Genomic DNA, 26,587 nt, shown 5'->3' with positions numbered 1-26,587 from the left:
AATATATATATATATATATATATATATATATATATATATATATATATATATATATATATATATATATATATATATATATATATATTGATACAGATATAATTTATATAAAGTAGCAAATACAAAGCAAGTAGCAAAATTTTATGTGACAAAATAACTGAGATAAAACTTTTTCGCATTAAAAGTAAAGTAAGACATGATAAATAGCAATATAACAATGCTAAACAAACATTTACTTTTAAAGTAACTGTTAATAGGTAATAAAGTTTACCCTTGCTACTGATGGTTACCTTGCTACTGATGGTTACCTTGCTACTAATGGTTACCTTGCTACTCATGGTTACCTTGCTACTAATGGTTACCTTGCTACTAATGGTTACCTTGCTACTAATGGTTACCTTGCTACTAATGGTTACCGATTTAAAAATAAAGAGAGTTTTTTGTTCTACCTTTTGTTCTATTTTGTTCTACCTGTTGTTTTAAATGACATTTTAAAAAATAAGTTTTTTGAATATTCCTATATAATTGTTTTCAGATGTCAATGAATGCAAAGAGTTGGCTAAATATTGCAACTTGACCAACAGTGATTGTGTGAACACTAATGGAAGTTACAATTGTACTTGCAAGTCTGGGTGGAGATTGGAAAACAACAGTTGTGTTGGTCAGTTGTTTGTAATGTTTTTATAGTTTGTTTTTCCCTTTTATTTTTATGGATAGTCACTAGTGCCACATTATCAGGTAATTAATTTTTTTGTTCTACCTTTATATATGTTGTCTTAAATGACATTCTCAATAATAAGTTTTTTTGAATATTACTTTATAATTGTTTTCAGATGTCAATGAATGCAATGAGTTGGCTAAATATTGCAACTTTACTAACAGTGATTGTGTGAACACTAATGGAAGTTACAAATGTACTTGCAAGGCTGGGTGGATATTCGAAAACAACAGTTGTGTTGGTCAGTTGTTTGTAATATTTTTATAGTTTGTTTATCTCTTTTATTTTTAAGAATAATCATTAGTGCCACATTATCAGGTAGTTAAATTTCCATTTTATTAACAATAGGAAATTCAACATAATAAAAACAGGAATGTTATATCAATATTTGTGTAAAATATTAATCATATATTACATACTTATTAGCAAATGAGGACCCGTAAAATGGGAGTTAGGTGTGTCAAATGAGTTATTTATCTGTTTCTAGAATTTGTAGAAATGTAAAAACTTTTCTGTTCATCAAAAAAGTTCCATAGAACAAACAAAGGGTAATTCTGTGTCAAATCAATCCAAAAAAAAAATTTTCAGCACCATGTCATCTCAGATTTTGATAATTTTTGGAATACATTTTTATAATAATGAAAAAAAAACTTCCCTCTAAATTATAGTGTTTGACTCCTTACGGTTTCAGAGATACTGATACTCAGTCCCAATCTCTTTTTTAATTATTTTTTTCAGCTGCATTTATTTTTTAAGCTAAAGACATTACACAATTAGCTTTAACTTATGAAATACTTGCTTAATAGTGTTGAATATGTGTACCTAACTATTTTTTAGGGAGAGGAACCCAAAAATGATATCTAAAACACTAAAAAATTAAAGCTTCTCTATGAAAATTCAATTTTAAAATGGTGTAACACTTTTTACAAGTTTTTTGCTGCCCTATACAAAAAGAAGTATATCTTGAAATGCCAAAAAGATATGATTCAGAAAACTTTTCCTATGGATCTATATATAACAAACTCCTATGGTTCTATATATAACAAACTCCTTCTATATATAACAAACGCAAATGTTGGACGAAAGTCAAAAGTAATTAAAAGTGACGTATGTGTTGGCGTAAGAATCACTTTTTTCCTTCCGCTCTTCCCATAACAACAAACTATAGATCTATATATATATATATATATATATATATATATATATATATATACAGGGCTCGAATTAACGTAAAAAAATTTATTCGTGATTTTTTTGTTGCTCATAACCCCTCCTCCACTCCCGCCGGAGGGGAGGGGGCATTATTTATTTTAACTTATTTATAATAACATATATAATAAGTCTCATTTTTGCATAAGATGTCATAACATTTACGTTCAGCGGTTGTAAAGTAGCTTTAGTTATAATTTACATTATTACTATTATTATATTGCGTTAAATGTAACAGCTGTATTTTTGTAAAATCAATGAATTTGATATAATCTTCTATAAATCTGCATTAAATCTAACGGCTGTATTTTTGTAAAATCAATGAACTTGATATAATCTTCTTTTAATTAATTATTTCACTTTCTATTTTATTTACATATTTTAAACTGTTTTAAACAATTAGAATATTTAATTTTCTATAAATTTTTAGCAGTAAAAAAAATTATTTAAAACTCTAACAAAACAATCTATAAATTTGAAACAGTTATAAAAAACTATTAAAAATGACAAAAACATTATCGTGATAAAATGTTAAAACTTAACATTTTCATGAAAACCCGCACAATCACAAACAAGAATGATAATTAAATTCTTATTAAGTAAGTTTTCTTATCTAAGTAACCTTATCAAATTCCCATGATATTTCTATCGTTTGCTTTTTCATTCAATGTATTTTTTAATAAAAGTTAACGTTCACTTTTTTCATTCAATAAAATAAAGCGAAAGAAAAAAATGTGTCTAAATAATAGAATCTTTTACGATCTAATACTTTTTTTGATTGCTAATAGAATAAGCATTAGATCGTAATCATATATATTTTGATCGTTTTGTAATCATTTCACTAGTTTAATGGATTTTTACTAACAAAAAATTATTTTTACTAAGCAAAAAATCATACGCCATTACAAGTTATTATTTAATATTTTAATTTTAAGGGGTTACAATGCGCTAAAATAAAGTTAAAAGTTGTCACAATTTTCTTCCTCGCTTTCACTTTCTTCCAAATCCGATATTGTAACTGTCGCTAGATCAATGTCTGTTTTTCCTGACTTTCTTTTTCTTTTTTCCGGATAACGATGAAAATTTGTTGACAATCATCTAACTTTATCATTATACCATTCGTCCATAGCAGTATAAGGTTCAAATTTGTCAATCTCAGGACCTTCCTCATTCATCCGAAGTAGACATTCTAAGAGATCTCGTCTAGGACAACTTCTCCAGTCATTTTTTTACGCGATTCATACATGAAAGTATTCGTTCTACTTTTGCATTTGTAAAAGGACAAATCAAAAGTAGTTCAAAAATATCAAGAATGTTTCGGCATTCTTTAACCAAATTTTCAAATAATACTCATTTTGATTGTTACTTATGATGGGAAACATGTATGCTTTTAAAATGATCCACTCATGAAGTATATTATTCAAATCACATCCTACACCAATTAAAAATTCAGAAAAATGTTCAACAACTTCACCGATAGCTTTATCGCCAAAAGTTCCATCATTCACATTTAATGGCCAGTTATAAATGTCAAGTAAAGCTACCAAATGTATAAACAATGGTGATTTTTGGAGAGATTGAAAACGGCCTTCCATACATATGGTAATATTTGCAATAATTAGCTTGTACTCTTGATTCGAATAGGATTTAATCGTTTGTTTTTTATAAATTTTTCCTTCCTTAAACAATCGGTCTTTTTCCTGCATTTGAACATTTTTGCTAATTGATTTTCTAAATCTTTTCTTTTTCTTTTTTTTACTTTATGCTCCGCTTTAAAAAAATTATCGGTACAAAAGTCACTGCAGTTTTATACTATAAAAGAACACTTAATATTTGCGAATAGAGTATCAATCTTCTAAAATAAAAAAAGAATAATCACGAAAAAAAGAAAGATCGCGAAAAAACAAATTTTAAGAAAAAACTAATTGTGAAGGTGCAAAAAGTAATTGCGATTCGCGATCGCGATACGCTTAATTCGAGCCTTGATATATATATATATTCATTTATATTTATATATGTATATATATATATATATATTCATTTATATTTATATATGTATATATATATATATATATATATATATACATATATACTTTTATATATATATATATATATATATATATATATATATATATATATATATATATATATATATACATGTAGTTTACATATCCAAAATTTAATTGCGTCTAAACCTAGTTCATGAGAAATAATAGTATAAAGATTAGAGATATCAACACTGTATAAAGTGGTATTTTGGTACTCCATATTATTAGGTAGTACTCTAATGAAATGCCAATCATCTTCGATATATGATGTTAATTTTGGTACAAGATGTGATAAGATTTTTAAATTAGCTAAACGGATCATTTGTTTTGTATCTAATCCAACAAGAATGGAAATCAGACTTCAACAACTAAAACAATTTTTAGTTTGATGCAATTACCCAGTAAAAATCATTAATAATGGAATTTTTAAAGCTCGACTACAGGGAACAGCACCTCAAAAAAGAGAAAAGAACAAAATTATACCTTTTGTAACTACAAATTTTGCAAATAATAATTTTGAAAATTTGTTAACTACTCTACATGGTATTTTAAAACTGTCTATTTTAGACAATAAATTAAAATCAGTTTTTGAAAACACTTCTATTGTACTATCACAACGCCAACCAAAAAATATTTTAAGACACATAAGTACATCAAGCTTTAATAAGAAACCAGTTTTTATTAATGATGAATGCAAGGTTTTAAAATACGTATCAAAACGCTGTAAGTTATTTACTATGTATCTTTAGTTTGCTAACCGTTTTACCACATCATCTGGTAAAGTATGGTACATTAAAACTTCAATATCATGTAATTCAAAAAATATTATTTATTTTCTATCATGTAATAAATGTGATGGAAAACAACATACATTGGTAAAACTAATAACCTATGGTTAAGAACTAATCTACACATCTACACATGCAGAACAGGTATTTGTTCAGATAAATTTGATCAGCATGTTTTAATTGCCACAAAAATGAACCTTTTTTTAAAGTATTTCTAATGTTAAAACTCTCAAATGAGAATTTACTTCTTATTTATGAAGCTCACCTACATAAACAGGGACATGACACAATGAATATATAAACAGAAAGTAATTACTTTGACATTACTTTTAAAATTTCCTTACCAACAAGAGTCAAGTTATACTATATTTTTGTTAATTATAGTTTTTTATATAAACAATAATTACTTCCTTTTTAAACTTTTTATAGGAAATTCAATATAAGGAATTTTTTATAGTTTTGTAAATCTCATACACAGCTGAAGACTATATATGAAAGGCCTTCTGTCAAAATATATCTAATAAAAATATTATACTCATCTTGGTTTGAATAGTTTATCTTTTGTTACCTGGAACTTTTACTCATATATAAATAAATAAGTATATATATATATATCAAAGGCTATTCTAAACTGTTTTCGATAGCATCAACCGTATTTGGACACCAATTCGGGCGCAATGTATAATATATATATATTTTTAATTTACATTAACGACCTTCCAGATATTCTCACATCTAAGGTGGCTTTGTTTACTGATGATGCTACCATTTATTCTTGTTGTGATAAGAAACCAACACTCTCTGATTAGCATTTGAGCTGGAAAAGGATCTCACTTCTGCTACAGCATGGGGTTTGTTATCTTTAGTACAGATAAAACTCAATTTTTTTCAGTCAATCATTATTACAATAATTTAGATCTTCCTATATTTACGAATGGTGATGTACCCGATGAGTCATCTACTCTTCATTTTCTAGGATTAACTCTTACTTCCAATCTTTCTTGGAAACCATATATCGAATCTGTTGCAAAATTGACATCTGCTAATGTTGCATCTCTTTATCGAGCTCGACACTTTATTACTTCGGATTCTATTCTCTATCTCTATATATCTCAAATACGGCCTTGTATGGAATACTATTGCCATATCTGGGGCGGATCTTCTAATGATGCCCTTTCTCTTTTAGACAAGGTGCAAAAACGCATTGTAAACATAGTTGGACCTGCTCTTGCAGCCAACCTCCAACCATTATCACATCGTCGTAATGTTGCTTCTTTTTCCCTTTTGTACAAATACTATAATGAACACTGCTCTAAAGAGCTTGCGTCTCTTGTGCCATCTACTAAAATTCATTCTCATGTTACTCGTCATTCAATTAAGTTTCATCCTTTTTCTGTGACTGTTCCTAAGTGCTCCAAAAACTCTTATTTGTCTAGTTTTTTTCCTAGAACATCAGCTCTTTGGAATTCGTTTCCTTCATCTTGCTTTCCTGATTCATATAATTTGCAATCCTTTAAGTCATCCATCAATCGTTATCTTGCTCTTCAATCTTCATCTTTTCTCATCCAGTAACTTCCAACTGTAATTAGTGGTTCCTTGCAGCCTTGTTAGAAGGGGAGATGTTTAAAAATATATATATATATATATATATATATATATATATATATATATATATATATATATATATATATATATATATATACACACACATACATATATACACACACACACACAAACACACAGGTACATTAAGTTCTCATTAACTCAAACCTCCAAGGGACCAAAGAAAAAGGTTTAACTAAACAAATTTTTGACATAAGTGATAAAGTGTTCTTGTTTTCAAAGGACTATAATAAAACAGTTAGATATAACATAACTATGAGTTATGAGCTGTTGGACTCATCAGAATATTATAGAAATAATATGTTATAATATTAATTATTATTGGTAATTAATTGTCTATATGTGTATGTGTATATATATATATATATATATATATATATATATATATATATATATATATATATATATATATATATATATATATATATATATATATATATATATGTATATATATGTATATATATATATATATGTTTTCACTACCTCCATTGAAATAGTCTGCACTTTTGTTGGATTATCCAAATTATGCATTTAAACCTGATAGTTTATTTCCTGATGAACTATTGTTATTGATAATGCTCCAGAAGCTTGTGGACTCTAGTGCATTGATATTTACTGAACTTTTTTAACGAAATTTTCAGGAGCCTATTTAAAACTTTTTAAACAGAGAAATTATTATGTTCATTACCTCTAGTAATTTGTATTAGCGTTGGAAATTGGTCAATATAAAAGAAGCAATTTCAGACACGCATCAAATGCGGTAAATACATTTGTAAGTGAAACCATGTTGTTCTTTTGCCTAATATTTTTCTGTCCTTACAAGATTTATTAATCAAATAATATATTTTACAAATAAATAGCAATTTATTTTTTTATTTTCTTATCATATAAGTTTGAGAAAAAGCGTCAAAGTCAAGCAAAAACATTTTTAAAAGCGAAAAGACATAAAAAAAAATTAACAAAATTTCTCATAGTTCTAGAGTACATAGTAAAATTAGTTTCTTAATTACACGAACTGATAAAAATTGTGAATAAATTGAATATCAAAACTTTCAATTGTTAAATTGTTATAAAAGATGTTTCTTATTTAACTTGTGTCAAGCTAAAATCAACAACCACTCTAAAAATAAGAATGCAAAAGTTTAATTTTTTTTTTTTTATTTTCCTTTTTTTAATTATTAAATTTTCTAGTTTATTTAATTAAAACTTGATATTTCATTACAATTTTGTTTCCTTTTTTTTTTAGGATTGTTTTTTTTTCCTCAGAAGATAATTATCTACTGAGAATAAAACTAAACTTAAGTTTAGTTTTAAACACTTTATAAGTTAAAAGATGTGAACTGCCGTGGTCAGTGTGTCCGACAAAATTGTTTTAAATCTGGAGGAATAAGGCGTGCAACCACACACGCTTCCTGGGAAGGCTTGACATATATATGTGTGTGTGTGTAGGGTATATGTATATGAATAAATGTATATATACATATATATATATATATATACATATATATATATATATATACATATATATATATATATATATATATATATATATATATATATATATATATATATATATATATATATATATATATATATATATATATATATATATATGTATATTTGTGTGTGTATATATATGCTGCTCTAAATATTTTTTTCAGACTTATGCCAGATGATTAACTACATAATAGAGGACATTCCAACTCCTTTAAAGAAAGCCAAAAATATCACTAAAATGCAAATACTGGATACAGAATTTATAATTTCATTTGACTTTATTCCATATTCATTCAGCAATAATTTAAGTAGTATTATTCATTTTATTGATGATTCTAATATTATTAGAAATGGTTATCCAGGAGTTTGGCTTGATAATACTGGAGTTCTTCAAGTTTCAGCTCTGATTAATGGTACTGGTTTCATATTTCGCAATTATGCACTTCCACTAAATCAATGGTCAAAAATCAAGATCAGTCAAATTTTTTCAAATGGAAATTATTTGTACAGAATTCAAGTCAACAATGTATACATTATATCTTTAATAAACACACAAGTTCAAAGTTTTAAAAATGTTATAGTATATGCTTCAAATCCATGGGACGTTTCTCAGAATGGCTCAATAAAAAACCTTTTTGTTGCCAACAATCAAGCAGTTTTATCAAGTAATTTTTTTATTTATTACTTTTGAATGCATATACCCTATAGGTTAATAATTTACTTTTAAGTTTGTATGTTGTTTTGCAAAAATAACATACAAACTTGTAAACTGACTTTCATTTGTAGACAGTTGAATTTATTTCAGAATTTTGTTAATATAAAAAATTTAAATTTGAATTTGTAAAACTATTATTATGTATTTAACTTAATATTAAAAAATATCTATTTTATGATATTTCAAATTATATTTATCTTAGTAAAGATTGTATAAGTAACAAAAATAATAATTACTAAAATTATTATTTGTTATTTATTTTTATTTTATCTTTTGAAAAACAAGAATCAAGATTAATAAAATTTTGTTATATTGTGTTATATTGTCTCTGAAGCCAAATGTTTACCAAATAAGTATTATAGTCAGAGCACCTTTGTTTATATTGAAAAATAAAATTATTAAATATTATGCTTCCATCATATCATGCAAATGTTTTTATTTATTTATGATTTATAAATAATGTTGCTTTATTCATAAATATTTTTGCATTTATAACTAACTTAAGTAAAGCTAAAGTTAAATTACGTTATTATAACAAAAATTCAACAAGTTTTATTTTATATAGTTTATTAAGGTTTTTAATTTCAAAGTGCTGCTTCACTGATATTTATTATTCCTATTTGTTAGAAGCATGCATTTAGAAAATTTATAAAATAATGAAAGTATGGCGTTCATGAATCATTGCTCTGTAAGCCTAATATTACAATCTCTCTAAAACAATTAAAAAGAAAATAGTGCTTTTTGAAGTGGAAAGGTATTAAAGAAAAAAATTAATAGTAGGTAGAAACAAGTTTTCAAAACTAATTTTAATAAATCTGATTTTAACAAAAACAAGTTTTTTTCTTACTTTTGAAAGATGATAAATGATTCAGCTAAAGAGTTTTTGTTTTATTACCATATATAAGCAATCACAATTTTGATATAATTATGGAAGCATTGTTTTTTATACAGGTTCCCAACAGTCATGGAAAGTCTTTGAATTTGAAAGTAGTTTTAGAAAATCCTGTATTTTCTTCGTTATTCTAAAAAATTCTGAAAAAATCAAGGAAATTTGTACATTTCTCAATTTATTGTTTGTTTCAAATGCCTTCCATTTTTTTATTTTTTTATTTTTTTATTGTTTTTAATGGATATTCTAGAACTAGCATATACAATAGTACGCAAAAGTTTATAAACATAAATTTTATTTAAGTTCTTAACACGTAACTTTTTACAAACATTCTTAAATAAGCTGAAGTCTTTTATAAAATTTCCCTTATATTATTTCAATTTTAAAAAAATATTTTTTTGAAAAGACTTCCTAGCAGAAGTTTAGAAATAGTATCCTTCTCTACAGTTATATCAAGTTTTTTTAAGCAAAAGCAAAGTTAAAGCCCAAAGTTTTATTAAATTTAATAAATCACATTGAGATTTTAAAAGCAGTGATGTAAATTATAGTTAAAATGTTTGTAATTTTTAATAATTCCATTGTTTAATAATATTTTAAAAGCATGGGAAAGGCTAAGGAAGTTTTAAATAAAATTAAAAAATTAATTATAAAAGCTGTGGAAAAGAAGGAAATAGACAGAAACCTATTGATAAAAACAGACAAAAAATTTTCTGAACTTATTTCTGCAATATTTTTAACTCAGGAAAAAGTCACATTTTGAAAAGATTTCATCGCTTTGGAAAACCTGAAGTTACAACTGAAAAGGCTGATAAATTATTAGTAATTATAAGTTATTCAAGAATAAAGGTCCAGATTTTATTGTAAAACAAACATTGTTAAGATAATTACCATAATGATCATGAGGAAGAATCTTGCAAGACTGGTGTCAGGCATAGTTTGACATTTTGACGTTTTATTTTATTTTGGGTTGCCATTGAAGAAAATAAGTTCTGCAAAGTTTTTATCTGGTTAAATTTCTGTTATATTAACTACTTGTTTTCCTTTTAAACAGTTAACTTAATTACAATTATATTAGTATGTATCAAGTTTGTTACCTGTGAAGAAATAACTTAGTAATGTATTAATTTTGTTAAAAACTGTATTAGTATTAAGATTTTTGTTTTCGTTATCCGCTTTAAATTAGTAGCTATTTATTGAAATAATTAAATATAAAATATTACTGTAGGTTCTTTGCTACAATGGAGCATTTATATTTATCATTATTATTATTTTGATTTATATATTTTCTCTTTGATCTAAATATTAATTTAGTTTGAATTCTTCTTTTTTCGTTATAATAAGTTTGTTTTTAAGTTTTTTTTTGTTAAATACTTTTAACTAAGTTATTATTTTACTAATTAATTATCTTATTCTTATTATTTTATTTTGTTAACTTATTTTATTTGTAAAAGCTAATTGTCTATACAATTATAGTATGTAATAACTTATCTCTGCATTAGTAAATTTTAACTTTGTTACCTCTGTATTAGTATATATTAACTTTTTTATCTCTGTATTTCTAAATATTAATTTTGCTATTTCTGTATAAGTACATTAACTTTGTTAACTCTAAATATTGACTTTGTTACCTTTGTATTAGTATGTGTTAACTTAGCTACTTCTTTATTAATAAATATTAACTTTCCTACATTTGCAATAGAATGATTTGTATTCAAAAAGGTTTCAACTTTATTTGTCACTGTATTAGTTTGTATTAAACAGATTTTTTGTTTCTTTCTACTTTAACAGTATTAATTAAGTTTTTTGACTGTAGGTTCTTTGTTACAATGGAGCAACTTGTCAACTTGCAATACATCAAATGGTTATGGATTTACTAACAGAACAAGATACTTGGCCGATGAATGCTATACAGAACAAAAGCAATGTTATGTATATAAAGGTATCAAAGTTTAAAATTGAGTAAAAATAGAATAAAATGGAAAAAATATAGAGAAACTTAACACTTATAAGCTAAAAGAAAATTAAAATTATATTCTACATAACTTTGTTATGTCTTTAAGTTCAGACTTTTTATGTACTCTCTTTTTATGAAGATAGTAAAGTTGTTTTTAGAGAAAAAAAATTTATATTGCAACTCAGATTTATTATATTACACAGCTATCTGTCTATTCATTATATTACACAACTATCTGTCTATTATTATATTGCACAGCTATCTGTTTATTTATTATATTACACAGCTATCTGTCTATATATTATATTACACAGCTATCTACCTATTTAAGATTCTTTTTATTAATATTACAATAGACTCATTTAGTTTTCTCAATGTAGAAATTTTTTTTTATTTTTTTTGATCATAATACTTTGCTTAATGTTTTTTGAAGTTTCTGAAATATCATTCTACTAAGTATTGTATTAAGTATTAAAAGATTTGATGTTTATTCATATTTATTGGTAATTTTTTTCATTAACATAAAGAGGTCACAGGTATTTGTTTAAAATATGGTGCTTTAAGTTGAATAACTAAGGAACTGGTTATGAATGTTTTTTTTTTTCTTTTTTTTTTAAATTTACAATTCTTTGCATTCATCTAATTTTTTTATTAGTTCTATATTACAATATAGTTTTATGGTTATAAAAAAATTAATATAATTTTATGGTTATAAATATTGAAATATATTGTTATGAAAAGATTTTACTTTTAAATTAATTTTCTTTTAAAAAGTTTAATAAAATAATTATTGAAAAACTTTTGCATTTTATTATAATATTTGTACATATTAAGATTATGTTTTTATATATAATGTAAAGTATTGGCATATACAGGGGTTATAGTAAATTTTCTAATCAGGTCTCTAATAGATGGAGAAAAAAATTTGATGTGGGCTTCTTGTGTCATTAAATGATAGCCACACTCATTTTATAGTATGGCGTAAATATGGGTGATGTGAGGCTATAGTATTTGTATTATACTGTACCACTTAGGAGGTAGTCACATTTGGCACACATATGGCTATAATACTCATACCATTTAAGTGTTATAAATACCATAACCATATATGTATCACATCTATGCCACCCATAAGTAAAGAGTGGCTATATACACAATTACAATTTACTCTTTTGGCTTTTTACATTAATACAAAAAAATATATGTTTATTGTTTTATGCTCATCATATAAGTATACAAAAGGTATACTTAGTATACAATCATCTAAGTATACAATCATCTAAGTATACAATCATCTAAGTATACAATCATCTAAGTATACAATCATCTAAGTATACAAAAAGTATACTTAATTGATGAACATAAAGCAGCTTGTAACAAATTTTCTCGTCACGGAAACTTACTTTTAAAAAAAAGTAAGAAAAATCAATTTATTGCATTCAAATATTTACTATTTTATGTATTTTTTATGATATAAATTTTTTTCTATATAAACTGAATAAATTGATTGTAATGTTTTTTGTGTATTTAGAAACAATAAATATAATTTTTTTTTTTTAATTTTTTTTTTGCAATTATGTCAAAAAATAAAAAATATAAGCTAAAAGAGTTTGTTTAAAGTCTGTATAGCAAAACAAATTGATGATTACAAGTAGGTTTGTAAGATGTATGGTGATGTGAGTTGTAAGAGCTTTTCATATTTGTAGTATTGTCCACAATTTATTTTAAATGAATTCTTTATATAATTGATTTATAAGACATTTTAAACAATTTTTGTAACATTGGTTCCTAAAATGTAATAATTGGTACACATAAACAAAATCTGTTTCGGCCAAAATTAGTTTTTTACAAAACAAGAAAAAGAAAACAATCTTTACAAAATATATTTATTTAAAAGAAATTAAATCTAAAATTTAATTTCTTTTCAATATACTCTTTAAATAAAGTCTTTTTGTTTCTCAAAAAATTTGTTTTTATAAATTGCAATAATTCTCATAAATTGTTGTTATACTTTATTTGTTCCATATTTATTGATGAACTAATGCAAACTTAACTATTTGTAATGCTTTACGACAAAATCAAAACTAAATACTTGACAAATTTCTGCAAAACATATTAAGTTAAACTCTTTTTAATTTATTAATTACAATATTTTTGTGTAATTGTTTTTTATTTTATATAACTTAAAATGTCTATGCATGATAAATAATTATTCATTTTTGGTTGTTTTAAAAAAAAACACGAATAAAAATACTTTTAACTGTATGTATAAGTTTTTAAATTTCAGATTTTATAAATTTAACAAATTTGGCAATTAGCAAAATTAACTAATGCTGTAGTGGTGTAGTGGTAGAGCGCTTGCCTCATAAGCAAGAAGTTCCATGTTCAATCCTCACCACGGCCCTGGCAGTACCGCGCTTAACTTATTTCTCTGTGCAGCGGTCTTGTTCGTCAAAGTTTGTGTTTTGGAGTTATGGAGTTTAGAGAGGGTTGTAACCATAACTAAAGTAGCCTTCTCAGCTGCAGTGGCCTTCATGACCTTGGAGAAGTGAATTAAAATAAAAAAAAATAAAAATAATTTACCAAAGTTTTACAAATTTGAAATAATAATATACTGTTATGTTGAGATTCAAGTTAGAAATATGAAAAAGTCTTAACTATTAAGTCTTAAGATTTAAAATATTGTGCCAAGTAATTCTTCAACTTCAGAATTTTCAGAAATCTTCAACAATTCAGAACTTCAAATGTCAAAAAATAATTAAAATTGTTTTGATTTAATTTTTTTTAATTTAACTCTTGTTCTCAATAATGTTAAGGTTTTCTTTTTCGCTATAGATTTTTTCTAATAAGGTTTATTTCACTTTAGGTTGTTCACTAATAAGGTTTATTTCACTTTATGTTGTTCACTGTATTATTAAAAAAGTTTTTCACAGGTGGAATAAATGCTTTACCAAATAACAATGGCATTTTTGTTTTCTTTATTTTTTTTTTAACACTTTCTAATGTCATTAACTATCCTATTTATCTTAATGGTTAAATATTTTTTATAAAGCAGATGAACATTAAAATCCACACAAAACCTAAAATACAGGAGGTATCTATTAATGTTTTTTATTAAAGCATTTGATCTAAATAGTAATATAGAATTTTCTAGAATTCCTGTCAAGAAAATATATAAGCTTAAATGAATTATAATATTATGCATAAATTAGCATTAAAACATTAGTTTAAATTAATTTAGCTATTTATCAAAACTTAATAAGTTTTAACTATTCCTTATGATGTTATGAACTTAAAAGTTACTAAATAATAAAACATACAGGCAAACTGTTAAAATTAAATTAATGAAAAGTATTAACATTGAGTTATTTGTCAGTAAATAAAACTTTTTTAATAAATTCAAAAAAAGTTGCTTCTTAAGAGTGTAAAATTTATATATCAACATAAAACTATATCTACAAAATATCTAAGGAAAATCTACAAATTGTCTAAGGAAATATGTTTATGTTAATAAAATGACTACCATTAGCATATTACTTGTGAATTATAGGTTTGCTGTTATAAGAATACCAAAATTATATAGAGAGGTCTTTATTTTTCTAGATGTTACAAATACACCTCCATTTTTACAACCATTAGAGATAATTTTACTAAGTTTTCTTTCTATTTCATCATTCCAGAAAAAGTAACAATTTTTAAAAGTGTGAACAAAAAGTTCAAGTAAAGTTTTATTATCTAAACTTTGTGTATTTTGTATTGTTGTATAATGTATTGGTTATCATTTGATATAATTTCATCTTGACACTTAAAGTTTTTTTTAGATATGGCAATAAATATAATTAAAATGGTATAAAAAATATTATAAATACAAGTCCATTTTTAGTCTTCTATACAAGTTGAGTTTTATAGTATCATGTTTCCGAATAACTTTTACAAAATTTTACAAAACTTTATTTAAATGGTAGGTTCAACAATTTTTTTTTTTAAGTTTAACATCCATGTTTCAACCCTTTTGTGATTTGGACTGGTTTCTGTAATGGCGTTTGTTTATTTTTTATTGATATTATAAAGTATGTTGAAGACATCCATGATGCAATATGATAGAACATTTAAGTTGTTATTGTTTGGTTTGTTTATGTATTGTTTAGCTTTTAATTGGTCATATTTAATAGGTAGGTGAGCATCAGACAGAAATAATTGTCTATAAATTTTATTGTCTGTCTTATTGTCTTTTTTAAGTTTTTGAATTTAGCAATAAATTATAAATAAAGTTTTCAACTTGAGTTTTTACATTGATAAATAAAATTAAAAATATTTATTTCTGTTGAACACTGCTTAACACTGTTTCTTTACAAGGGTATGATTGAATTTTGTTAAGGTTTCCAAAAGTTCTAAAGTTTAAGATGACATTTAAATAATAATAATGATAATATTAATGATAACAATAATAACAAAGTAATAATAAAATAGGAAAAGAAATGAATAGAAAAAGAGAAAATCGTTATAGAAACCTCCCTCTCCTCTACTAGAGAAAATAATTGTAGAAACCTCCCTCTCCTCTTCTAGGGTCAGTACTAGCAAAATTTTGTTCAATATATTGTTTTTTATGATATTATTTTATCAATGTTTTTTAATACTAGTTTATGTATGTATGTTTTTTTTTTTTTTTTAATATTTTAACTAATGTCTGCATTAACTTAGCTCCATTGTGGAATGTTTTTAACACAGTTTCTGTGCAAGGGTATGTTTAAATTTTGTTAAAATTAAATTAATAATTAAATATAATAATTAAATAAATAATTAAAATATAGTTTCAGTTTTTTTCTTTTTTGTAATTATATAAGAGATTATAATAAGGATAAAAATATTTTTAAAAAATGTTTAAAATTGATATTTTGAAGAATCAAAATATGTGAAATTATTTAGCTTTTTTTTTTCTACTCTTTTTAAACACTGAAAAAATCCAAAAAAATGAATTCAAAAACTTAAAAATATTATATTTTTTCTTGCTTCTTGTTTTCACTTAGTTCAATTTTAATTTTACTTTTCTACTTTTAGAAATTTGATTTTACTAAACTTACAGATTTATCCAACATTCATAAAACCATCAAATGTTAGTTTAGAGTTTGAATATTTTTTGCCGCCATTTTTTACATTTATATCTGATAGTATTATTCAACGCTTTGTTAAGACTCAAGCTAATCGACTTAGGTATTCGGTAAGTTATTTTTAACATTTTTTTTAGTAATTAAGTATTAAAAATTCAAATTAATTATAGTTAATTAAATAAAATTTCAGTAGTTATTTTACTATATTAAACCTCAGGATCTAATCTATGTTATGCATTTGCCTAAGTAACAGAAACCAAGACAAAAAGATTCACAAAATAGATTTTATTTTTAAAAGTCTCTGGATAGTTTATTGAATAATAATGGATAGTTTATTGGTTTTAAAATAAAAGTGGTTTTTTATTATATGCCAATTTTTTATTAGTTTTTTATTTGTTGAAACATAAGTAACTTAATTCAACTAAATTTTTTTGGAAAATAAATCGAAATAAATTATTTGCATTGCTACATGTTTGTACATTTTACTTAAAATCTCTGCAATTACTTTAGCTGAAAATGTTGATGTGATTATATTTCTTAAGATATTTATTGCCTAACAAAATAACAATGTGAAGAAACATAAGTGATAAGGTTATTTTTATGGCAAAAGGGACTTTCAGTTATTGTTTCTTGTTCAGATAACCATATTTATCACTATTATCTTTAAAAGTGGAAAATTTTTTAAAAACAAATTAAAAAAGAACAACATAAGTTGGTGTAATTGTCGAAAAATTGTTTAGAATTCCTATAAAATCTTGCAAGACTTAGGAATTTCACATATAATATCTAGCGAGGAGTTACGAGTTTTACATAAAGTATCTAGCAAGAGGTAAGACTTTTACATGAAGTATCTAGCAAGGGCTTAGGAATTTTACATAAAGTATCTAGAAAGAGTTTTGGTTTTTTTTTAAGCCAAAGAGGAGCGTTGCTTAAGATTTAACAAAACATTTTTTCTCTGTAAAGTTTAATAAGTAAAAATTATAATAAGAGTACAAATAAATAAGAAGTTTATTAAAGTTTTATAAATAATGAAATGAGTGTTTCTTAACATTTTTTTGATAAAATATTTTTTCTCTTTAAAGTTTTGATTTGAGATTATTTAATCTGTTATTTCGTGCTAGAATAAAAAAATATAAATAGATCAATAAGAAATAAAAAAAGACATAGCTTTATAAAAACCACATGACTAAGTAAATTTTTACAAAAAAATGTTCACAAAATGGGCTGCATTTTCTTCTGTATTTTTTTTTTTTTAATTTTTCAAACATAATATATAAGTTATGACATAAAAATAATGTTATTACATTTGTTATATTTTATTATTATTTATCTTGTCTTTATGTCTTTGAAGCATTAGAATGTATCACTGCTTTTCACCTTATTACTAAAACAATATTTCATGAGTTTTTAATGAGTTTTGTATAATTTTTTTTTTTTAATCTGTTTTTTTTTTTTGTTGATTTTATAAATTTAGTTCAACGGAAATTTCACTTATTTGGATTCATTCAATTACAGTTTTACTGCAACTTATAATAATTCGTTGTGTCCAATATCTGGTGTATTTATATTAGAAATTTTGTTGATGTTGTCACTCCAAGTTGAAGCAGAAAAGCGTGAGAGAGTAGTTAAAACATTCCAAAAGCAAGTTGAATGTTCCAATAATCTAAAAATACCAGTCAGTCAAAATCAACAACTTCTTAAAGGTTTTTTTTTATTTGTTTTATAAACACAATTAAACTTGTTTTACAGTTTACATTGTTAGTGTTGTTTTGTTTTTTTTTCAAAAATATTTGTCTACTTTAATGTATAGAAAGCTATGGGCAAGGAATATATTGGGATGAATATAACAATCATATATATGTATGTATGAGTCAACATTATCCCAGGTATAGAGTTGTGTCTTTAGATTTTAAGTTAAATGTGTTTGGGGATTTTATGTTAAATGATTTATAAAAAAAATCAAATCAATTCTGTTTTCTGAAAGTAAAAGTGTTTTATTTGACATAAATCAGCTTATAGTTGTTATAATTATATCAGTACTAATTATTCCAAAACTTTGTTGAGGAAATTTGTTCTAATGTACTAAATAGTAATATTGTATTATATATATATATATATATATATATATATATATATATATATATATATATATATATATATATTAGGGTAATAACTGTTATCATTATTTTTCGTTAGGAAACTGAAACCCTTTACAATTGTAGGTAGATGACAGTAGCAACATCAATTTTTAAAAAAATTGAAAAAAGTTCCCCCACCTTTTTATTTTTTTTGTGCACACATCGCACAGTTTGACTATCGGTTTCAATTTCACACTGACTTTTTATATGACGTTCTATACTGCTTTTAAGCACATTCCAGTCAGCTGTTTCCATTTGTTTATAAACAAGGCATTTACAGATGGTTGTTAGTTTAGTAGTTTGTTAACAGATGTTGTTTATTATCTTTGTTTTGATCCCAGCTATACCGTGTGAAATGTGAACTTGTTTGAATATTTTTGTTTTCAGTGCAAGATTGTCAATAAAATGTCTTATAGAAATTCCAGCAACAGTGTAAAGTCAAACAGGTATATTTGGATGAAGAATCTACCCTCCTTTTCTAAACAGAAAAGGGATCCAAGTATTCCATCTGTTGAAAAGCTAACCAATTTCACACGGATGCCGACAAACCATCAAATTCTTGGAAACTTCACTTTTCTGTTCAACAGCGAAAAGCGGCGACTGGATCAAATCAAATTATGATTACGGATATAGAATTGCTCTGGAGGGAAATTCTAGACTTTCCACTATTATCCAGCGCACTCATCAGAAAGAAGCTCAATAGTCTGATTAATCTATATGACAAAAACAAAAAAAAACCATCTGATAAATTCACTGCAACACTTTCTCAGTTATTTGATGTCACTAATGTTAATGGAGAATGGAAAAGCACGGGGGATAAAGAGCTCTACCAGAGGCAAGTTAAGAGTGGAAAAAGATTGGTTATTCAATGGTCAAGCAAGCCCTTTTGGAATCAATCCACCCAAGAAAAAGAATCTGACTATCAACAACTCAACCTCAAGCCAGCTCTTCTCAATCCCAACCCACACAAACACATGAAAGTGACTCAGAATCTTTGGATTCTGAAACCTCTGATTCTTCACCCGAGTCGCCAACCTCTTCTTCCACGTCATCTTCTCCTGATTGCAAACTGAAATACCAAAGATCAAGCACTACAACATCAGGTTTACTAGTACTGAAAAGGTTTACAAAAAAAGCACTACAACAGCACTACAGGAAAAAAGCACTACAACAGCACTACAGAAAAGCACTACAACAGCAGGTTTACTAGTACTGAAAAACAACATTTCTACACATAAAGCACATGACGTTCTTGCAACCATTGCTGAACATGGTCTTGATGTGCTGGTTCCAAGTCAGGCGGGTGTCTGGAAACGAGTAATCTCTGAAGGACAGAAAATGAAAACTAAAATTGTTCAAAAACTTCAAAGCAAAGATCCCTATTGTCTCCAGTTTAATGGTAAAAGAATGGAAGGGAAGAGTATCAAGTCGTTCTGCTGAAAAATTTGACAACCGAAATCAAACTCGGTATTCTTAAATGTGAGAGTGGTTCTGCTGCGGCTATTCACTAGGAACTACATCAGCTAACTGATGAATACGATGCTTGGGAAAATATTCGCATGATAATCTGCGACATGACCACAGTAAATACTAGTCGTTTGCACAGGATTGTAAAGCTCATACAGGATGATGTCTTGAGCAAGTGCTTTCAGAAGCCACAATATATTGGCTGTCAGCACCATGTGCTCGACCTCCTTCTGAAGCATGTCATGGATTTTCTTATTCAAGAGCCAACAACCAAACCAGAACTCAACTATTCCTTCATTAACAAATTAACAGAAAACTATGTCTCTCTTCAGGCTGATTACCACCTCGTTGCGACAGATGATGTTACCACAGGCGAGAACCCTGAATGGCGAGATAATTTTAAGTTCTTATATGAACTATCTCAGGCATATCGTCATTACAAAACAACTTCACATTGGCCTAGAATCAGCTGGAAGAAACTCCCAAATTTACACCAGGCAAGATGAAACTCATGTGCGATGTATGCTATTATAGCATTATTTCTGATACCAGAGTGGCACAGTATCCTCGCTCCAGCTTGCGACTTCATCTGCTACGAATGGGCAAATGCTTGGCTCCATTCGCAACACTACAATGAAGCGTCCTTTAATGAACTGTTTACCTCACTCATGAAGATAAAATGCAAGAAAGCAGTTAAGTGTTTAGGACGCATCGGTCAGTCGAAGAGTCATTAATTGACATTCCCAGATCTAACCAAATTGCTGAACGTGCTGTTAAGCTGATCGAAGAACTTCATGCGAAATCAAAAAAAATTGAATTTTTAAACCTGAGGTTCATAGCAAAAACTATTTTTTAAACATTTCTTGTACATTTTGGACAAATTACTAGCTGTTCTGTATCTTATTTGTTAATAAAAGTTGCTTAGTCATTACTATTACTCTTTTGAATAAAGCAAAAAACACATGTCATTTTTAAAAAAAAAATTATTTTTTAACTTTTTTCTTCCGAAGAGGGGGGGGGGGGGGACTTTTTTAAAAAAAAATCAAAAATGCAATTTATATTCTTCAATTACTCATAAACTTTCCTCGATTGCAAGTGGTTTCATAAAAAAAATTTTTTTGTTATCACACTTATATATATATATATATATATATATATATATATATATATATATATATATATATATATATATATATATATATATATATATATATATATATATATATATATATCTGTCCTATGAATTAGGAAAATTAAGGTCTGCAATAATTTGCCAACCTTGATCTGTGTGAGGTCGGTAGAAAGAATGTTATTCGGATGAACAAAGTATATATAAGTTATTAATATAAATAATTGCATTAATGTATAATAATATATATATATAGGCTTAAAAATGTCATTTTTACATTTATTTTGATACTGGATATTTTCCATTCTATATGCATACTTATCTGATTATAAATACAAATTTGATAGAACCCATAGATGCAAAGTATCAGTTAAATTTATCAAAGCATTTTTTATTTGAGTAAAGATGTCGGATATACAAGTTTTTATTCAATTGCTACAAATGTTCAATAAATTGTGCCTTTTGATTATATAGTTTTGATATAAATATAATATTTTTATATTCAAAAAATAAAAAATTATAAAACCATAAATAAATATTTTATAAAGCTGTTCTCTGCTACAATCGTGCAATTTTTTATTCAGAAAATGTGGATAAAAAATATATGTATAAATAATAAGATAGAAAAAAAATCTAGTGCAATAAACTAAACTAATAAAAATATAATTAAAATAAAAATGCAAAAATCTATACATAATTTAATGCATAAGACTTACATATGTGTATAAGTTATTGTTATAAGGTATTTACTTTTTAAAATTCAGTTGCATTTTACTAAGAGCAGAGTAATCGCAACACCAATACTGCAAAAATGCGAGATTATAACGAAAATAAAACTAATTGAATAAAAATGAATTGCGGTTCCAATGTACTTAAAATTGATATGCAAAGAGCGTTTATGTAAATTAATGCAAAGTTTGATGATATTGTTGCAATATAACTTTTGATACAAATTTGTGATACAAAAGCAAATGTTCCTAATATAAAACTAACTAAGGCAAGTCAAATTTTGCATTAAATAAAATGGAAATTTTTATTAGGAACTACTTTAGTAAATAACATGTACAAATAACAATGTACAAATAACAATTTGAATATATCATACTGCAAAGCTGATTGAGTTTTTAACAAATTTTTAAAGCCAAAACATAAAACTGGGTCTCAAGATTCTGCCCCACAGGATCCTGTGTTTTATTAGTTATATGGTAAAAATTAGTTAATTATTTGTTGATGAAATATATGATTAGACATAAATTATATTATTATTTATTATTAAAACATGTAAAACAAGTTTTGTTCTGTGTGATTCTGTTAGTTAAATACCACATTAAACTTTAAGTATTTACTTTAGTACAAAACCTGTATGTTATTTCTCTGATGATGAAGGATATTTATGGACAGGTGGTTTGATTTTTTTAATTATTAGTTTTATTTAAATTTTTTAACGCTATGTAAGTGAGTTTTTTTATTCTAATCTAATTTTGCTGTTAGAATTATCTATGGAGATTTTATTTTTAGAAAATATTAATAAAATATATAATCAAAAAACTATTTAATGTAGAGAACTCAGTGATCCCAGGAAAAAGTAAATGTGTATGTTAACAATTGTACTGGCGTCACTCTTTTAATTTTCATTTTTAAGATTGTCTTCATTTTTTTTAATTTCGTAGCCATGTATGTATAGGTTACTACAGTTACTGTCATCAATGCTAAACCTGTTCAACCGGTTATTTACTTATTGCGGAATAACGTGAAAAGTTATTTGAGTTAATAAGTAACAGTAATAAACAGTTTTCTTTGGTGTATTGTTTACAAGAATACACTCAAGTAAAAACAAGAGTTTGATGAATACAAGTTTAAAGGTATTTTTATTTCAGAGAGTTTTTAATTAAAAGCTGCTCTAACTTGTTCTAATACAGCATCAATTCTTGACTTGATGCTAAAAGGTAAAAGTTAAGTATAACAAAATTTTGATATATAACGGCTGATCATGGCTGAGCACATTTATTAAGTACTTTGAGTTTCAAATGTTGGTGTTGATAAGATTTAGGCTTGATTGAATGGGATTTATTAACTACCTTGATGTTTTATCAGTTGGTTATCCTAACACACTTACTATTAGTTGAATTGGATAAGTGTCTTGCCTTGATTAGTTTTTTTTATTTAATTTTTAGATCAAATCAGCAAAACTTATTTTTAATATTTGTCGCAAAAATGTTTTACAAAGTTAATCAAGTTCTAGCTATAATTCCAAAATAACCTATTATTAACCTATTATTTTATTTTAAATTATGTTTTGAATTATGCAGCAAGGAACATCCGAATCAGGAATCGGAATTTTCTTTAAGGTATATCTCTACGAGTATTTATTTTTTTAAGTTACGTTCTAAATATCTTTGAAACGTTTTAACCTCCTAAGCGTTATTTACATTAAATTGTTTAGAAGACCTCAAGAGACATTTAAAACGCAACTTTTAAAAGCAAATACCCGTTGGAATATAAAAATAAATCATCAAAAACGCTTCGACAACTATTAACTATTTTAAAAAAGCCTTTACTTCTCAAAAACTCCTTTTGTGAAGTTTTAAATTTGATATTTTGTGTTGAAAGTTGTATATATAAAAACTCAAGTTTTTAAAGCGTATTGGCACCAACTGAAATATGTGTTTGAAAGCGTGGATGAGCAAATGAAATTGGCTGAATATTTCAAATATTAGTTTATAGAAGAAAAATATTACGATCACAAACTGATGTTTTTTTTTTGTTTGTTTTTTTTTTAATCAAAAGAAATTCCTTTTTCAAGATGTTTGTTTTTTTTTTGAAAAAAGGTGTATCCATAATGAAATTGTGTTCTTTAAATTATTTGAAGTTGAAATGATGACTAGGTTTTTATCAAGGAACACAGTTTGATTGAAAAATATTTAACTGGAAATTTCAATTTTTTCCTCCGCTTATACTCAATTTTTTTTTTTTTCTTTCAGCCATGGATGTTCAGGTTGGCTCCGTTCTCGGTCGTCACTCGGTAACAAAAGAACTTTACGCGGTTCATCGAAATAGAAAAATGTATTTAATGTTTCATAATTACTACAAAAAATGGTTGGCAATAACAAATCAGCAGTTTTTAAACAATGTTTTTAACCAACTCAATTCAACTTTTGTAAAAAATTTAGAAGGCGATAATGAACAAATTTATACTCTTGGGCCATATCAATGGTTAGGTGAAAATATTACGATAAATAATATTATTTATGATAATATAAATATTGTTTATAATATTTATATATTCTTTCCTGCGCGTAATCGAATACTCTTTTATTTTTGTGGTTATTCCGAATATTTAGGAAACGCCGAAGGACTTTTTTTCCGAAGGCTGAAAAGCGATTCATGGATACAAAGAGTAAAGTGGATACTCTGAATAATTTTTTATTAAAACTCTACTGAAGTTTGTATTTAAAAAAGATTATCCAAAAACGGTAATCTTTGCATTCCTGCAATTTACTTTATTACTGTTTGTTTTTTTTTTGACCTCGTTGCGTAAGACTATGGAAATCCATTTTCGTAACGAAACAATTTTTGAATCGATTTGTATTAATAATGTACAATGATGAACAATTTACTAAAAACAAATTTTATTTTTTTTATTTGCAATCTTTTAATTTTTATGAAAATAATTTATTAACGTTTAAATAATCATTGTTTATTTGTTATTGGTTTATTAATATATAGTTTATTTGTTGAGCTATTGCCAATTATTTAAACGCAATAATTACCATCGTTCGATTATCTTCATTTTAAAAAATAATTATAGATTATAGATGTCACACATTGTGTTAAAATCACACGCTTTTTTGCACTTTAGTAAAAGTTAAATTTTGTGTTCAAAGCCACCAGATATTAATTTACTGACAATGCATTTAATTAAAAACAAATTATGTTTGTTCATCTTCATTTCATAGTAAGATGCCCATAGTTTTTTTTGTAATTTCTTTCACCTTCAAATGAAAGTTAAACATTTTATAGATACACTTCTTCAACATAATGTTTTTCCAACAACAAACAAGTCAACCAGAATAATTAAGCATCTTCTACTTTACTAGATAATATAATCACTTACTATATTTTCACGGGCAGGGCTCTCCACGGGTTTATGTTGTTTTTATAATTGAGACATATTCTCCTACTTTTTTCATAACTAACAATATAACAAATAATAATATTATTTCTAAATCTATAATGTACACGCGGCAGATCAATAAAAACTTATTACAAAAGTTGCAAGACCTTTTAAAATGAGCGTTGACCTTTTAAAAAGAACGTTGATTGGGATCTTATAATGGAATCGAGTGCAAATAATGCCTATGTTTCTTAAGTTTTTTTGTAAGCATTATAAAAAAGTATTTCCTGAGAAAAAAATTGTTATAATTGCCAAGTTTTCATCATTTTACCGAGTCTATGCTTTTAAAGTCGTCAAGCATTTTACTGGTCAGCTCATTTCAAATCTTGCTAATCAGCGCATTTTTGTTTGGTCAAGTCAGCTCATTTTTGCTTGGTCAAATCAGCTCATTTAATGGTCAGCTCATCTTTTACTCAGTCAGCTCGTATCAAATCTTGCTAATAAATTTGGTACTTTGTTTAAGGCCAAGATTATGCTTGATTATAACTTAAAACTTGTCGTTTTTTGGACTTATAAACCGAATTTAACTGAAAGCTGATTTTGAATTTTAAAAACACATTTAATTGAAAGAAAAATTCGGAATTTTGTATCGGGTTTTAACTTCTTAAGCATTAGCCAAATTTACACGCATTTAATAATATTTATAGAATGCAGGTATATTGATTTTTAATAAATGCAGAAAATATTACGAGTTAATGCTTTAAACTTTATATTACAGGGTTGCCATCAATTCAGGGAAATTTAGATATGATCAAGGAATTGTTTAATTTTGTACTATTTTATGTTTCAAATGTTTTATAGTAAATAATATTCATTTTTAGTTAACTAATTAAATAATTATACAGCTCAAAAGATTGTTTGAATATATTATATTTGATCATTATAAAAAAATTAACTTTTATTCTAGTCATTTATTTACAGTATAAAGTACCAATTAAAAAGTTTATGCAAAACATTTTACGTAGGTTTAAGTAGAATTAATAATTATTGAGTAGAATTAATACTTTAAATGAATTTATTAGGTGCTTTTTTGTGTAGAAATAGCTAAAACATGTAAAGACTTATAAAAAATTTTTAAACAATATTGTATTTTCATTCTCTTTTTAAGAATAAATGAAAATTTAAAATTTTTA

General features: G+C 25.6%; 1 protein-coding gene across 2 annotated transcripts in view; it reads left to right on the top strand.

Moving 5' to 3' along the window:
• The window catches only part of LOC136080664 (uncharacterized), a 66,639-nt gene extending 41,621 nt beyond the window's left edge, over positions 1 to 25,018 (top strand). For both annotated transcript variants that reach the window (XM_065797605.1, XM_065797604.1), the window contains exons 8-18: positions 533 to 658; positions 831 to 956; positions 8,045 to 8,545; positions 11,298 to 11,423; positions 16,140 to 16,179; positions 16,497 to 16,656; positions 18,021 to 18,249; positions 18,357 to 18,432; positions 22,632 to 22,681; positions 24,262 to 24,498; positions 24,622 to 25,018. In XM_065797605.1, coding sequence (XP_065653677.1) covers positions 533 to 658; positions 831 to 956; positions 8,045 to 8,545; positions 11,298 to 11,423; positions 16,140 to 16,179; positions 16,497 to 16,656; positions 18,021 to 18,249; positions 18,357 to 18,432; positions 22,632 to 22,681; positions 24,262 to 24,498; positions 24,622 to 24,695 — 1,745 coding nt within the window. In that variant the 3' untranslated portion in view covers positions 24,696 to 25,018. The remainder of the gene's footprint in view (positions 1 to 532; positions 659 to 830; positions 957 to 8,044; positions 8,546 to 11,297; positions 11,424 to 16,139; positions 16,180 to 16,496; positions 16,657 to 18,020; positions 18,250 to 18,356; positions 18,433 to 22,631; positions 22,682 to 24,261; positions 24,499 to 24,621) is intronic.
• Positions 25,019 to 26,587: the final 1,569 nt, after the last annotated feature.

This window comes from Hydra vulgaris, chromosome 05 (assembly GCF_038396675.1).
Source record: "Hydra vulgaris chromosome 05, alternate assembly HydraT2T_AEP".
Classification (NCBI taxonomy): Eukaryota; Metazoa; Cnidaria; class Hydrozoa; order Anthoathecata; family Hydridae; genus Hydra; species Hydra vulgaris.
The sequence above is the reverse complement of the archived record's forward strand: the minus strand, read 5'-3'. Positions and strand labels throughout refer to the sequence as shown.